Source organism: Leptonotus elevatus, chromosome 4 (assembly GCF_054856555.1).
Source record: "Leptonotus elevatus isolate MCC_2025b chromosome 4, RoL_Lele_1.0, whole genome shotgun sequence".
In the NCBI taxonomy this organism is placed as follows: Eukaryota; Metazoa; Chordata; class Actinopteri; order Syngnathiformes; family Syngnathidae; genus Leptonotus; species Leptonotus elevatus.
This window is the reverse complement of record NC_141242.1, coordinates 12,483,566-12,500,707: the sequence shown is the minus strand read 5'-3', so window position 1 is coordinate 12,500,707 and position 17,142 is coordinate 12,483,566. Positions and strand designations below refer to the sequence as shown.

Here is a 17,142-nt window from a genome sequence, read left to right as displayed (position 1 = left end):
GTCATTCCGTTCTTCCGCCAGCTGTGACCTCTTTTCACTCTTAATACAACACTTTCAGAACCTTGTTTGCTTGGAAGGGTTATATAAACAATTCCGATGTGAACTTAGGAAGAATCCATTGTGGTTTTTGTTCAATTTTCTGTGGAATTTAATCTAATCCATCACCAGGAAAACGAATCTATTCTTAGTTATGTTCTTTCTGTAATGCCCTACGATGCCACAACATGGCGCCAAAGCTCGGGCTAACAGGAACGTTTTAATTACACAACAAATGTTAACTTTTTTTTTTTTATTGAGATGCAAGTAAACTATTCTGTATGATTTTTGTTTGCTGATTCCGAATGTTTTTTTCTTTAGCACAGCAACAACAACAACATTAATAATAATAATAATAATAATAATAATAATAAGGGATGGGCAAATATCGAAGCTAGGTATTGTATCGGTGAGTACTGAAGAGTTGAGTACACGTATTTGTATCGGTCTGAAAAAAAGTGGTATCGAACATCCTTAATAATAATAAAATAAAATAAAAAATTGACAATAATAATAATAATAATATTTAGGAATGAATTACTTTCTGAAACGTCATAGCAACTGTACATAAGACAAAGCATGGTAAAATAAGTATTGCGCAAGCTTTTATAGATCAGATTTAAAATAACTAACTAAATAAAATATCTCAAAAACCCAATGTGCTACACAACAATTAGATGTTTTTAAAATCGGCGTAATAAATTACTGTTAAATTTGTGCGTAAACAGGCAACTGTCTAAAAGAAAAGGCCCTGCAAGCTTAATGCTAACATGCAATGGAAAACGCCATTGACATGCTAGTAATTAGCATCTCTGTTTTAGAATCCTTTAAGCAACTGATATTTCAACAGACAATAGAACAATACATACATTTATCCTTTGTGAAGAACAAGTAATATAAAGTCATATTAGTCATATAATTTTTTTGCACGTGCGTGTGTCCCTGTGTGTGCAATACTGTCCCCTGGTGGCCAAGGCGCATGAGGTGGGGTTGGGACAGATTAATGGCATTTCCATTCATTTCAATTGGGGAATATAAGCGTAGTCTAAGAACAAATTAAACTCTTATGTTAAGGCATCACTTTATATTAAAGTGATTGATCTCTGGGACCCTCACTTTTTTCAAATTTCCCCTCATTTCTAATTAAATATTTTTTGATGCGACCCAATGACAAAGCACTTGATTTTTCATAGGTTACGTCGGTGTTCTAACTTTCTATAATGCCCTCCCATGTGGGAAAGGAGAGCCACGGTCACGATCCACTTTCAGCTGGTTATTGAAAACCAGGATTAAACGCAATAAAGACGCTCAAGCGGGGAGCTGCTGTCGGCCACAGCTCACGCCCAGACACTCCCACGCGGACCTCCGAGCGTCGTCGCGACGTGCGCGCTGCCCCGAAAACACGACACGCCCTTGAACAAGCCGACGTGGTCTCGCGCTTAATTGTAACTGACGAGCCTTGTGCGGATGAAAGAGAAAATGACGAGGCTTTTGTCGCAGGTGTAACCCCGCGACGGGCTGAAAATAATCTCATTTGCATATTTTTAAACACTGCACCGTTATAAATAGATGAAGTAGTGAGATGAGGATGAGGTAATGCACATTTTTCTGGAGGTGTGTGCAAAATTACATTGAAGCCCCCCCTTCACAGTCCCAGACAAATGTGTGTAACTTTTAACTAGATAAAGTCTTAATCTGCGGCACATTTGATCAACACTTAATCTGCTGAAATTCTATTAAAAGCCTGAGAGCTCATTAGCCAATTCATCTTAATCCCATTAGTGGCTGGGCGGCGGGGGACCTCGGCGGGGGGGGGACGCAGCCCATCGCGGAGAAGGTCACATGCCACACGGTGCCATTGTTAAAATGAGAGGAGGGCATCATGCATGGTGAACGATTATTTAGAAAAAAAGAAAACCCAGCTGTGCAGACACATTGAATCGGCACACATGTCTGAGCTCGTTGGCTTTAGCTTTATATATATATATATATAAAGAGTTTAGTGGGTAACATATTTAAAAAATGGTATGACCAGTTAAGAATGTTCAAATGTATAAGAGTGACTTTTTTTCAATAAAGAACAAACTCCCCAAAGATATCGTACTTTTTATTTTGTGTGCAAAAAATATGTCTTTCTTTATATGGTGAAAAATTAATATATCCTGTCCTGCCCATATCCATAAAAAAATATAGGCTATTTTTTTTTTATAATGATATTTTTTGTTTTGTTTTTTCTCGTTAGATTCTTATATTTTGGAGGGAAACTGGCTTCTTTTTCGTAAACTTGGTCAATGTTAGCTAGAAATGCTAAATGTTATATTAGTGAATGACCTTTAAGGATATTAGAACGGAACCCCAAAAAATCAGATTTTCTAAAGTAAGTAAATAAATAAATAAACCTCCATTCCTGTAATAGTTTATTTACATTTTCCACATGGAGAAAAGTCATGCTTCCAAATTTTTTTTTCCTTTCCATTCATCTTGAGCTCATTTGTATTTTTCTATTTCTCTTTCTCGTCACATCGTTTTTGATTGAGTAGCGGCAACCTTTCATTTAGAACTTCTGCATAAGAACCTAATTTTTCCGTGCAGAAATGCCAGTATTGTTAAGGCCTTTTCACTCTGTTTTTCTTGGTGTTCATCATGGGGCAGGGCGTGGGGGGTGCTTGCCCATATATGGAAGTAGTTGCTTAGCGGCCTACGTTGTATGGATTCCTGGTGGATTTTTCAAATGCCCACTTTGTGCATCACACAATGAACGGGTTCGTCAACAGCGTGTTGCACATTGCTAAGTGCAGTGTGAAAAGGCCGGGGGAAAAAAAATCAACCTGCGTGACCTCACACATAAAGAAGCTTTGAGTTGTATTTTCTTTCGGTTTGGACGCATTCCACTGTACTCATGTTGAAAATTGTGACTGCTGTCGTCGCTGGCCTCCCGCACCGTTCGATTCATTTGCTGCCATCTTGTATTGACGCGCGCGTCCTTCTTTCGCAACAATGCAGCTGCGCTTGAATCAATCAGGTGAAATTCAATCAAACGCGAGCCACGTCGTCAAATTATGAACGGCTCAATGCCGAAGATGCCCACCGGGATGGGAGAAGCCGCTCGGTGTAAGGAATACATTTTGTTTTGTGTCTTCAACTCTTGTCTTTCCTCCTCAGATATCGACGAGTGCGCGGACGGCTTTGTGGAGTGCGATAGTAAATCCACTTGTGTCAACTTGCCCGGCTGGTACCACTGCGAGTGCCGCGACGGCTACCATGACAACGGCTTGTTTTCTGCCAACGGGGAGTCGTGCGTCGGTGAGTAGGCGACGATATCACGCGTGCAAAGAAATGTGTGAGCGTGTAACCAATGGCTCCCCCATTCAAGATCTGAGACACGAGGTGAGGTGAATATCGGTGACTCTTTTTCCCAATTTTGATTCACCTCAGGTTGAAAATTTTTCAAATAGTTCTCATTTAATAACGCACCTGTGACACCATTTTGGTAGTTTTGCCCAACCTTTCAACATTACACAGACATTGTTATATTGTAGCAAAGTATTTTTTCCGTCTGTGGTGTCCCATGGAAAGATATTTAGCAAAATGTCGTTGCTAACCATAAACTCTGGTTCTGTTTCATTGAATTCAAAGCTATTACAAGCACTTTTATCAGCAACAGACGAATTACAGGGTAATTAATAGGGCTGGGAATCTTTGAATGTCTCACGATTCGATTCCGATTTTTGGGTGCGCGATTCGATTCAGAATTGATTTTCGATGGGGAAAGATTTTTGCTTCAAAATGTTTTGATTGCCAATGATTTTTGCTTCAATCTATAGATGTGCAAGGAATTGTAATGATCTACTCCAGTCTGGCTCGCTAATACTAACTAGCGCGCGACTCGCGGCACTTTTATCACTCAAAAGAACGGCTCCACACTGCAAAAAAACAACTTTTATTGGAATAACTTGATCGTGACTTTTTCCCTCTACTCTCTAATGTGGCTACAACTTAACAGTGTATTAGACCATGTGGAACCACACTGCCCCTAAGTGGCCAAATCGGGTACAACATGAACAGCGCTCCCAATAAAGGCACACACAAACAAAGGGAAGACAGTATAAAATAATTTTAATAAAATAGATTTTGAGACATTTAAAATCGATTCTGAATCGTACTAAATGAGAATCACGATTCTTATGAGAATCGATTTTTGGGGCACACCCCTCGTTTTTCGTTTTACATTTTGTTGTAAAAAAAAAATAATAATTTTTGCACCAATCACGTGAACTTGAATCATTCTCTTCAGCAATTCTTCCCGCTTATCAGACGCTAGCACCGTTAGCTAATGCTAATCTGTATGTCCAACAAAATCCAATGCATTTTCATTGCACTGGATCATTTGACTGTAACAGCAGATTCACATTTCATTTGAATCACTGCCTTTGTGCCCCCCCCCCCACCTTCTCGTCAACAACTAAGCCAAACTTTCATACAATTCCCTATCATTTGGCCCCTTTAAAACCTTTTCTTGAAATAACTCACCCGGAACGCCCAAAATTGCTTCTTTTCCAGTCTGTCTTAAGATGTGCCAGCTGTCAAGAGGCAGCCCACCGTTCTTGACGAACATGCAAGCCTCTCCTGTAACAACAGTGCTGGCGCCGAGCCGCTACTTGACCCCATCCTGCCTCTGTCACTTTGAGTTCAGAGGGGGGGGGGGGGGGGGCACATCAAAGGGAAAACAAGCTTTTTAACAAAAAAAGTGGGTTACTTCATGGGCAAAAGTATTGGGACACTTGGAGGAAAATGTGGAGTTGCCTTTCGACTGCAACCGCTGATGCACATATGTGTGTGTGCATATATATATATATATATATATATATATATATATATATATATATATATATATATATATATATATATATATATATATATATGTATATATATATATATTAGGGGTGTGAATTGCCTAGTACCTGGCGATTCGATTCGTATCACGATTCATAGGTCACGATTCGATTCGATACCGATACAAATCTATAAATTGATTATTGCGATTTTAACTAAAATTTAGAAAATACTAATCAGTAAACTTGTACATGTACACTGTAAGTTTTGTATGAAAATGTATTTATTTATCTGAAAATTTAGGCTTATAACTGAGCCACTGCTGTTTGTTCTGTTTCATATTTGAACAGCACTGAAATAAAAATATTAAGGCTAAATGTTCCCTGAATGTAACATTCTTCCATGCTTCATGTTTAAATCCTAACCCTAAGTAAGACGTTTTGTTGAATATTCCCATTAAAAAAAATTATGTTTAAAAATCTATTTGGCCGCATATCGAATCGATTCGAGAATTGCGCGCTGTAATATCGCGATATATTGCCGAATCGATTTTTTTTCTAACACCCCTAATATATATATATATATATATATATATATATATATATATATATTTGCTCACTTTTATTAAGGGTCTGCAATTTTTTAGCAGCATGTACACTATCCCTCACTAATGTAATTCTTCCTTCCTTCCCCTGAGCAGATATCAACGAGTGCAAGACGGGCAGGAACACGTGCGCCAACGACACGGTTTGCTTCAACCTGGACGGCGGCTACGACTGCCGCTGCCCGCACGGCCACAACTGCACCGGCGACTGCGTCCATGACGACAAGGTCAAGCACAGCGGGCAGATCTGGGTGCTGGACAGCGACCGCTGCTCTGTGTGCTCCTGCCAGGTAAAGATACACTTTGAGGACAGGAGTCCAATCAGGACTTCGTTTTTTTTTTGTTTTTTTGACAAGGGTGTGAAGACTTTTGCTAGCTCTGACTGAGACAAGCAACACGCCAGAAGGCGAAAAGCGACGATGCTGACGATTGCGGACGATGTCTAATCCTGCAGATATTTGAGCAATGACATTAAGTCTGTCATTGTAGGCGTGCCAAACGTTCTTCTCTCAGTCTGAACAAAGAAGCATGACTGATGTGTCCCCTGCGGGCCAATCAGCAGCAAATGCCAACTTGTAACGTCCCTTTTTTTTTTTTTGTCCTTCCCGCTGAAACAATCAGTGACATTTAAAACAATACGCGGTGGAAAAAGAACAACGTTTGCGAATTGTGTCGCGTTGGAACCTGCAAGGTTGCAGCTCGTCATCGCTTTGTGTGGGCAAGAGAGGAGACGCGTCTTTACAATGCAACTGATTGGGATTGAGAACAGTCGTCTTTTTTTCACAAAATGGCACACAGCAACTCACTTAGGGCACTTTTGTTTGATTTAATTCAATGTGTTTGAGACAAAACATCTTTTAAGGCACATGTCCTGTTGTGAGTGACATGAAACCTATCCTAACTTTTGGCAAGAGCAAAGGAAAGATATAAACTAAAAAAAAAAAAAAAAAAAACATATTGTGAAAGTTTGGGAAAATAAGCATAGTTTTTGAAATTGTAAAGCATTTATATGTAGGGCTGACTTCACTTAAGTTGACAACTGATTCCATTTCCTTGCAGAATAACAGCTAAATGCTGCTTCACCATGTTTGCTTTGAAACCTGGTCTCCGCTAATTGACCTCAGAGGCCCACTGGGTTCATATTCACCTGTGTATCCTTAATGTATTCATAACCCTAATCTAAAAGTTAAATACAACTGAACTGTACTTTGGCAGTGATATTTTTGTGTACCACTAGAGGGAGCCGCGTACCATTAATGGCACTTTTGTACTTGTATGTGGGAAGGCCTCTGTTTGATATTCAGGTGAAATCAGTTTTTTTTTTTTTTTAAAGGACTTCATCCCTGGGTGGGCTCGAACCACCAACCAGTCAGTTAAAAGCTCACTAACTGATTGCGCCACAGAGCTAATAAGAGGTTACACAATAGAGACACATGCTGCTAGCTTAGATGTGATGGCGTTATTAGAAATATGACTCAAACACCTTAAGCTAATGCTTCTGTATAAAATGTCTCAAATTAAATCGTGTTTAGCAACCATAAGCTAGGAAATTAACAGGAACAGTAAATCATCAACTTGAAGTTGTCAAGTAAAGTACTGTACTGTAATGCCCTCTCAAGTGGGAAAGGAGAGCCAAGACTTGCTGACATCACAGGCCACCCCACCAAGTCCCGCCTCTAAAAGGCACATCTCTAACAGACGCTATTTTATGCTTACAATTTGTGTGTATGCTTGAAATATCTTCTTATCTTATATCATGTTTAAAAAGTAGGGCCTGACCGATTAATCGGCCGCCGATTATAATCGGACGATTATTACCCTTCAAACAATCGGCCAATTGGGCCAAATGACCAATTGTTTTCCCTTTAAAATGTTATACTGTAATCGAAGAAAACCAAAGTTTCCGACGCTGTGAAAGTACCCTGAATGCACCATTTTGCTTGCGTAGCATTAGCAACGAGCAAGTGTGTAGCGTATGTGATTTTGTTGACCCTAAGCGTCCTTTGAGCTGTTTAATGACACCCCAGTTAAAGTTAACTCTAAAACTAAACACCCGACAATAAGAATGACATCCACTTAATATCTAGATTAACTCTTTGACTGCCATAAACGTTATAAAACGTTTAGCATAAACCTAGGGAAGGGCGCCGAGGACGTTAAAAGACGTCCCCTATGTTTTTTTTGTTTTTTTTCAAAAATGGGTGCAGGAAAGCCTTGGGCAGCTGTGCTGAAAGTATCAGGCAGATATGATTAGTCAAAGACTCGTTTTGGCCCCTAGAGGGCAGCGATGACTCTCTTTGCACAAGGTTGGATGGGCCGCCCACCGTGGGCGTCAGTAGAAGACGTGAGGCGGAGCTAGAGTGTTGAGGAGACAATGGCTGATCCAAGCCACAATGGCTTGACCAAGCAACCGGTTACAAGCAGCTCACGCTTGAGCATTTTTTTCAAAGACGGAAAGCATCAATCAATACTAAAAAGCGCATTGATGTCAACGATGATGATGACTCCGAGCTCTACGCCAAAGTTGGAAGCTTTGGCGCGACTGTTACTATCACGTAGTAAGCCTCACCGGCTAAGCGCGGCTAGCGCTGCTAAGGCCGGAAAACGCGCACAATAGCCGGCCGGGTACTTCTGCACAAGCGGACATTCGATCGGGCGATGGAGAGTTGGCATCGACCAATGCAGATTGATGATGATGATGATGATGACTCCGAGTTTGACGCCAAAGTTGGAAGCCTGGACGTGTTTACGATCACGTAGTAAGCCTCACCGGCTAAGCGCGGCTAGCGCGGCTAGCGCTGCTAAGGCCGGAAAACGCGCACAATAGCCGGCCGGGTACTTCTGCACAAGCGGACATTCGATCGGACGATGGAGAGTAGTCGAAAAGCATCGACCAATGCACATTGATGATGATGATGATGGTCACTCCCGAGGTTGACGCCGGAGTTGGAAGCATTGACGCGGCCGTTATTCTCTCGTCATAAAGCCTCACCGGCTAGCGCTGCTAACGCCGGAAAACGCGGAGCTGCACAAGCGGACATTCGATCGGACAATGAAGAGTACCCCGAGTCCAATGCATATTCATCGGAGGAGCGGGTACAGTCTGATCACGGAGAAGACACTGTTTCTGGACTACGATGCCACCATGAATGGAGTGGATAAAATGGATCAGAACATCTCCTACCACCCGGTATAGCAACTGAAGGACACGGGGAAGCGAGACGTAACGAAACCGTAGCATGATCCTGATATTAGACTTGATGACACACTGCAGTATATGCTTGCTATTCCCCGGAAAAAAACGGCCTGCAAGAAAGTGGCGCACGCGAAGAGGCAATCTGTTGTGCAAATGCTGTTGCGTCTCTTTGCACGCAGGAGAGTGTTACAAAAAGAAAAACTGTCGTTGAAACATCCACATATTTGTAAATAGCACCACAGTTGCACACATTTGTAAATAGTTTGCCAAATTGTTGTCAAATTGTTACACTGTTGAATGTAAATAAACGTATTTTGCTATCAAAAAACACTTTTTCATTCTTGGTGGTAGTGTTTTATAGAAGTAAAGCACTATTTAGGTGTTTGTGGCATCATTCATGGACAAAAAGAAGTGTAAAATTCACTAGAATGCATGAAATAATATCGTTTCACTAAAAGCTTGATTTCTCCATATTTTGGTCCAAAACAGGCGAAATTGGGTCAAACTAACCATTTTCTATTGTTGATTACTAAAGAACGGAATAAGGTAGAAACAAACTTTTTTTTTCTGATGAAAGATGAAAGTCCAATCTTTCATTTGGTAGTACGTGTGTTTCCATAGTCCAAACAGAACATTTTCTGTGGACCTTGAAAGATCAGTCAAAATGCTTAAATCGGCTGGCACTGGCGGCATCCCTTTTCTGAAAACGTCTGGCAGTCAAAGAGTTAAGTAGCCTCACGCTAATGCTAAAGTGAATGGAGGATCCCATTGAAATGCTAAAGGAGAGTTAGCATCGACTTTGGGAGTGTTTTTTTTTCTTTAAATAACGAATATTCACGCACAAATGCTGTGGGATCACACGACGTCAAGGCATAAATTCTTCCCAACCTGTGAAAAACAAGTTATCTTAATAGAATTCAATCACATTATATATATTTTTTTATGCCAAAAATGATCGGTCTCAAAAAATGCATTTTACTTCAAAAAGCTGAAATGTGTTTCAAGTGAGGAGGGGCAAAACTAGTGTGCCTAAATTCTAGCGCCACCTGTTGTGAAAAAGTTCAAAAATGTGTTTTTTTTTTCTTAAGAATGTTTACTTTCTGCAGTTTAGTGAGTGACTTGAATGCCATGTCTGGCGGGAATGGAAGGCGATTATGGCGGATTAGTGTCGGTGGCGAATGATCAAGCAGCAAATTATTCATTTGATGACAAAGGGTCGGGGCAGGAGCGGCTCCCTAATGGAATGAGTCGTATTAATTGATTCCAGAGATGGAAGGGCTGCCCGTCAAAATTAGTCGCGCCGACCGCTCGGCGTAAACAAGTTATTGTTTGCGAGGCGGCGGGCAAGTGGGCAGACGCAGCTGGAAAAAGCCGGATGAGATGCGGCGAGAAGGCCGGACATCGCCGAGGAGTCCAAAACGAGCGGAGATGCAAATGGCTGATCGTTGCAATCAGGTGGCACATTTCTGATGGCATCCATTACCAGTGTTGGGAACGTTACTTTAAAAAAAAGTAATTAGTTACTCATTACTTTCTTTAATAAGTAACTGCGTTTGTAATTAAATTACTTCATAATAAAAGTAACTCAGGCAAAGTAACTATTTTCACTACTTATTAAAAAAAATTGTTTATATCAAATTTTTTTATTTTTGTATATTATTATTATTATTTTCATTTTATTCAAGGAATTCAAATTACATCCAGGCTACATAGGGTGTTTCCATTTATTTTTGTGAGTATTTATGTCACGCAAATGCCTCACTCCATAATATGACATCATATAATAATAATAATAATAACAATAATAATTCATTCAATTTGGAGTGGTGATGTATGTTCCACCACTGCCAGTTACAGCGATCAGAATAATAATAAAAATGAAATAAATACTGGCTATATGGTGATTTGTGGCACATATGTCATCTATAGGTCGTTTGTAGACAGGCCTATAACAGGCCGTCCAGGATTTCGCGGGCATTTTTTATGATTGTTGCGGGCTAAAATAATCAATAATAGATCAAAGAAATTGCCAATGCTATTAAAATATACTGTGCTTAATGCTATCATGGCCAAAATCATAGGCGAGCGTGTCGCTATGACTTAGCGGTATCTTTATCGCCGTGTTTGTGGAGTCGTGATACGGTTCTTGGGTGGAAGATGATTGTCAACAAATCGCTCCTCATGGCGGCCGTTTTTCGGCAAATCTCGGTTGTTATTTTTGATTAATGTCACTCTTGTCAAAGTTGTCAAACCGGTTCCAGGAGGAAGACACGTCCGTCACGTCCGTCACGTCGTGACGCGCTTCCCACGGCACCTCCAAAATAAAAGTCACTACACATTTCAGCTGCCAAGGCACTTTTATTGACAACATTTTCACCAAGTTTTCCGCAACTTGTAAGAGAAATTGGTCCAATTAATTATTAAATTAATAATCAATTGATTCATTAATTGAACTCAAAACTGAACTTCGGAGCAACCACATCTGTTTTTGATCGTTTTACCAGGATAACAGATGATAAGCTCGCTGAATCAGTCATTAAAATGAAGGATGTACCCTTTTTACGATTTTGTGAGTTCTTTGTTCAGCTTAGACGTTAAAAATGGACGAAACAATCATTTTAAAGCTTTAATTTTAATAGCAATATTTTTACAATCTTATTGTGGCCCATTCCTAATCAATTAAGTTTAACAATTCCTATTTTGTAGTGTGATGTTCATGTGCTGAAAACAAAGTAATTCATCAGTTACTCACTAAGTACTCATTACTTGAGTAGTTTTCCACGGAGTACTTGAAGAGTTCAAATACAAATGCATACATCTCCATTCATTTGTGAATTGAGTAAAATTATTTTTTTAAATCTTCTTTTTTTTTACAGTGTATTTTGAGATAAAGAGGCTAATTTGGAGGATAAACGACTTTAAGTGACTTTAAGTTCTTCCAATGAAGTCGTCAAAAATGACATTTGTGAAAACTCCAAGAAAGCAATTTTGTCGTTCAAGTCTTTAATTTTCATGTAACTCTAAAAGTACATCGAAATGCTTGCTTATGATGTTTTGGCAATAAAACATGAATAACAACGATAATCTCATCAACGTCTTTTGACTTTGACGTCCGTCCTGCAATGGCAAAGTCATCGATTCCTTCCACGCTGCGTTTGTGCAGGCGGGTCGCGTGATGTGCCGTCGGATGGTGTGCGACTGCGACAACCCCAACGCCGACCTCTTCTGCTGCCCCGAGTGCGACCCGCGCCTGAGCAGCCAGTGTCTGCACCAGAACGGGGCGCTGACCTACGGCAGCGGCGACACCTGGGTGGACAGCTGCCAGCAGTGCCAGTGCCTGGTGAGTGCGTCACGTGACCACACGCGCCAGTCCGCCATCGCCGCGACATTCCCGAGAGCCGCGTGATTCCTTTCGCAGGTCAAAAGCGTCCGCCGCGTCCTTTTCTCGTCTGGTGTTGACCTTTTGCCGGCACGGTTGCCTCTCGCCCTCCATGAGGGATTCCTGATGAACGCGTGAGTGGCAAAGTCACGCTTTTCGTGCCGCAGCGTCTTTTCCCGCGGTTTGTGTCTCACGCCGACACTTTATTAGGGACACCTGTGTGCTCCAAATACAATCTTTCCCAACTTATGTTGGACATATTTTAGGTGATAAAATGAGGTCACACTTTATAATCGCTAGCCACTATAAGTAAGTAATAGATTAGTTAACTGTTAATTGATGTGTTATTAATGACTTGTTAAGTGTTCCAACAGTTTGATTTATAATGATGCCTATAAATAGTTAATATATCATTAATTATAATAATTGATGGCTATAGAAGACAAAAATTTATGTGAACATTTTTTTCATTTCATAATTTTTTTTAAGGAAAACCTAGGAAAAAATATTGTACATTTATAACAGGTATAAAATTTATGATTAATCATGAGCCAACTATTGCAGTCATGCAATTAATTATAATTATAATTAAAAATATTAGGGGCGTCAGACGATTAACATTTTTAACGATTAATTATACATTTTATATATTTTCTAAATGTACAATATTTTTTTAATTTAATTTGTTTAATATATATATATTTTTTTAACTAATAGAAATAGTTCAAATGAATTTATGACGTCTATAGCCGTCAATGGCAGTGAATGAGTTAAGAGTCTACTAATGATCTATTAACTAGTTATAACAGAGAGTTATTATAAAGTTAAGAGTTACCTAAAAACGATTTACCTTGCGGAATTTTTCCACTCCTTTGCAAACCAAGCAGTCATGAATGCCTTTCCTGCCGCAGGAAGCGCTCCGGCACCTCCTGTTTGCAAACATTCCGAAAAGGTCAAGGCCATGTGTGCAGCTCACTGTGCGTGTTGACACGATCGGGAGATAACGCGCAGGCTGCTCGCAACTAAAGCGCACTAAAGCTGACTTGAAGCCGGCAAGCCCGACCAGCTCCGGCGGCGGAGGCGTGAAATGGATCAGCGATGCCTCGGCGCCCACTCGCCAGCCTCCGCGCAAGCGGTCTTCGCCACGACGTGCCATCGTGTGAAGTACAAGAGCACGCTGGCCTTTTCCCAGGAAGCCATTTGCAATCGAAAGAAACGGCCGAATCATCAAAAGCGCCCTGCTGTGTCTATCTGCCACCTGCAGCTGGGCCAGCATCGCAAAAGACGCCATCTTGCGCAATAACGATACGACTCCAAATCACCCACAGTCCAGCACACTCGGTCACAAATGTACACATCGCGTTTCATGTGAGAACTGACTTGAGTGATGAAAAGAAATCGCTCTCCTGTGTGTGTGTTTTGGTGTGGCGTAGCAGGGGCAGGTGGACTGCTGGCCTCTGCCGTGCCCGCCCGCGGACTGCGAGTTCACGGCGGTGCCCGAGGGCGAGTGCTGCCCGCGCTGTGTGAGCGAGCCCTGCCAGGCCGACACCATCCGCAACGACATCACCAAGACCTGCGGCGACGAGCGCGGCGTCTCGCGCTTCAGCGGCTCCTCCTGGGTCAAGCACGGCACCGAGTGCACCCTGTGCCAGTGCAAGGTAACTCGAGGAATCGTAGTCATTAAACCTCGTTTAACTTATAGGTTATGTTTGAAGTAAAAAAAAAAAAAAGTTGAAAATATTTTGGATGGAAAAAAACCCTGACAATATTAACCAAAAACCTGAATTTCTAATCAAAACAATTACGTTTTAAAAGAAAACCTAATCAAATGTTTCCCCCAAAAAGTTTTTTTTTTAATGTTTAATAGGTCATTCAATGTAAATGAAATAAACCATGCAATTAAGTATATTTTCAATGTTTTTTCTCCACAAAAAAAAACACCCAAACATTTTTAACCCTCCCCCCAAATTTTTTACCACAAATCTTACAATTTTAACAGAAATCTATCTATCTATCAAACGATTACTTTATTTTTTAATGAGATTAATCTCAATTTAGAATTGTTATTAATCACAATTAATCACTTAATTAAAAAGGCTTATACAGCATTTATACAGCACCTGTTATGTGTTAATTTTTTTTCAACATTTAATGTTATGAGGACATCTTCAACAGTTTTTATCTACTGCACACACGATTAATGCGATCATTTTTTGTGAGTAATTAATTAGTTAATGCTTTAACTTTGACAGCACTAATATATATATATATATATATATTTTTTTTTCCAATGACAATTTTAATCCTAAAAAGTTTTTAAAATTGAAAAAATCAATTTAAACAGAATAATTTTTTTACATTTTTTACCACAAAAAAAACCCCAACATATTACCATAAAAAAAAAGCAATGATGATAAACTAATTCAAAAAAAAGAAAAAAAAGAAAGATGAATCAAACAAGAAAAAGGCAATTTATTTATTTACGTTGACGTTGAATCACCCAAAGAAAGTTTTCACAATTTTATTAGCAAAAAAATGATAAATTACTACATTTTAACCCCAAAAGCCAAAAACCAAAAACTTATCCAATTTTTTTTGTATTTCCCCCCACACCACAGACCAAATAAATTGACATTCTAACCAAAATATTCTGCAAATGTAAACAGTTCTTTTTGACTTTTGACAAATCTAAAAAATGAGCAAAAATTTAAAAAACAGTTTTTTGTGCACTTGTTTGTGTGGTACGTGCGTTTGACCCGCACGTTTGTTGTGTTTGCGTCAACAGAACGGACACATCTGTTGCTCAGTGGACCCCATGTGCCTTTAATGGCTGCGAAGGCACCTGTACAGCGTTCTCCATGTAAAATACAACAAAGTGAAAAGAAAAAAAAAGAAGAAAAAAAAATATTACCACCACCACTTTAATGTCTCCTCACGGATTTTCTTGTTCTTGTTTCATTGTAAATGCCAGCAGGTTTGGTGCGTTCAGGAAAGAGGAAAACTAACAATCATCTTTTGACCAAATGTTTATGATATTGCTAACATGATGATGAAGATGTTGATGATGATGATGATAGCCTTCACTCTTTGTTTATGGATCCACATCAACCTTGTAAAATATGAATATTAACTGGCATGATTGTGATTGATGTCCAAACTTTACTTTATGCAAATTTCTTAATTGACATGATGATGATGATGATGATGATAGCTCTTTAGAGGCCTGTTAGCTTCTTTTTGCCACTTACCAGTCGTCTGTATTACGTGCGGTTTTGTAGCTTTTTATTGCAATTCTCTTTTGGTCATGTTTGTTATTTTTTATTTTATTTTATATATATATTTCAATTATTTATTTCCCTGCTTGTTATTGTGTAATAGTGAAATAAAGTATTTCCATTTACATTGTCTTTTATTTATTTATATATATATATATATATATATATATATATATATATATATATATATATATATATATATATATTCGAATTAACAAATCACATTAACAAATAGCCATAATGATGTGTTTGAAACATTTCCATTTATTACAAGTAATACCAAATTACATCATGCCAAAATGTTAACTGTAAAATATTAATTTTAGTATATTCTCATATAATTGTTACTTTGTGGTTAGGGTTTGCAAGTATGCAGTGGTACACGCAAATACATCATTTTGGATTATATTTCTTATTTGAATTGAATGTTATGGGGAAATTAAATAACTTCACTTTCTCAGTGCTTACCTTATTTAACTTATCTTAATAGCAGCAGCAGCACACAAAACAACTCTTGTTAATGTTTGTGTCACTCCAGCTTAGCTTAAATACCTTTTCACACTGCACTTAAAGTGGATGCTTTTCTCGCTGTTCTGCTGCTAGCACTCCGCCAGGCCCTCTCGCTCTCTATTTTTTTTACTTGAGCCACGGCGGCTAACTAGCCAACAACACCTTTGTATGGCTCCATCAAATATTGCTAATAAATGTGTTATTTTACTACATTTACAGCACAAATTTTCAGTGATAAATATTCAAATGTGAGAATCTTTAAATATAATATATTTCGTGCAATGATTGCATTTGCTCGTATGTTTTTCTCCCTAGGGTTTTCCTGAGACTGACCAAAGATCACATCATAAAAACGGTACAAAAATATACAAATGTATTGCTTCAGCAGACATTTGGAATACATCCAGCAAACAATGACAACTTTTCGTCCGCTTTGAAAAAAAGTCACACAAACAGGAAGAGATTTTTTTGACATTAGCAACACATTAAAGCCGCCTGCACTTGTAGAACACTAATATCTTCTTCATAGGGCAGTTTCATGTTTAAATTACACAACCGAGCGCTTCCAGAATATTATATGGAAAAAACATCCACGTCTTCACCCCGTGGACGCATACACAGAATGAAAAATGCAGAGCTGTCTGATGAAACTTCTTTATATATATATATATATATATATATATATATATATATATATATATATATATATATATATACATATATATATATATATATATATATATATATATAGGATATATACTTACATAATGTAAGCGCTTATACACCACAAAAGTCAATATTCTTGTAACTGCTTCAATATTTATTAATTTATTCTTTTGTTTGCCTCCTTCAAAGAGTGAACCACATTCCAGAATATTACAGTGTCGTGCATTATGTGTATTATAATTTGGATGAATGCAAAGGCAAATCCTATTATTGCACTTCTATCGGTGAGTAATGTTTCTTTTATTCAATTAGGCCCTTTTCCGTATGAGCTCGTCACAAATGTATGCAAATTCCTCTCTTACTCGGAAAAGCAGTAGAGTGACTATAAACATTGCAGGGTTTGAAGAACAACAATTTAAAAGAAATAAAATGTGCATCCACGTTGTAAGATGGGGTCCAAAAGGCCAAAAGTAGGCACTTTGGAACAAGGCAACAAAAAAACGTCTCCGCTTTGACGGACAAAGTTAGCAAGGAAGACTTGTTTGTTAGCAGAAGTCACAGTCAGTCCTTGGGAAAATGAAGCTTCATGAACCACTTGCAATACTTTTTTACTCCACTAGATGGTGGTCTTGGTTTAAAGACA

At 39.0% G+C, this 17,142-nt stretch overlaps 1 protein-coding gene across 1 annotated transcript in view; it reads left to right on the top strand.

Moving 5' to 3' along the window:
* nell2a (neural EGFL like 2a) overlaps positions 1-15,448 on the top strand; it is a 104,181-nt gene extending 88,733 nt beyond the window's left edge. The window contains exons 16-20 of the mRNA XM_086073729.1: positions 3,199-3,339; positions 5,570-5,763; positions 11,833-12,009; positions 13,482-13,706; positions 14,834-15,448. Coding sequence (XP_085929855.1) covers positions 3,199-3,339; positions 5,570-5,763; positions 11,833-12,009; positions 13,482-13,706; positions 14,834-14,875 — 779 coding nt within the window. The 3' untranslated portion in view covers positions 14,876-15,448. The remainder of the gene's footprint in view (positions 1-3,198; positions 3,340-5,569; positions 5,764-11,832; positions 12,010-13,481; positions 13,707-14,833) is intronic.
* Positions 15,449-17,142: the final 1,694 nt, after the last annotated feature.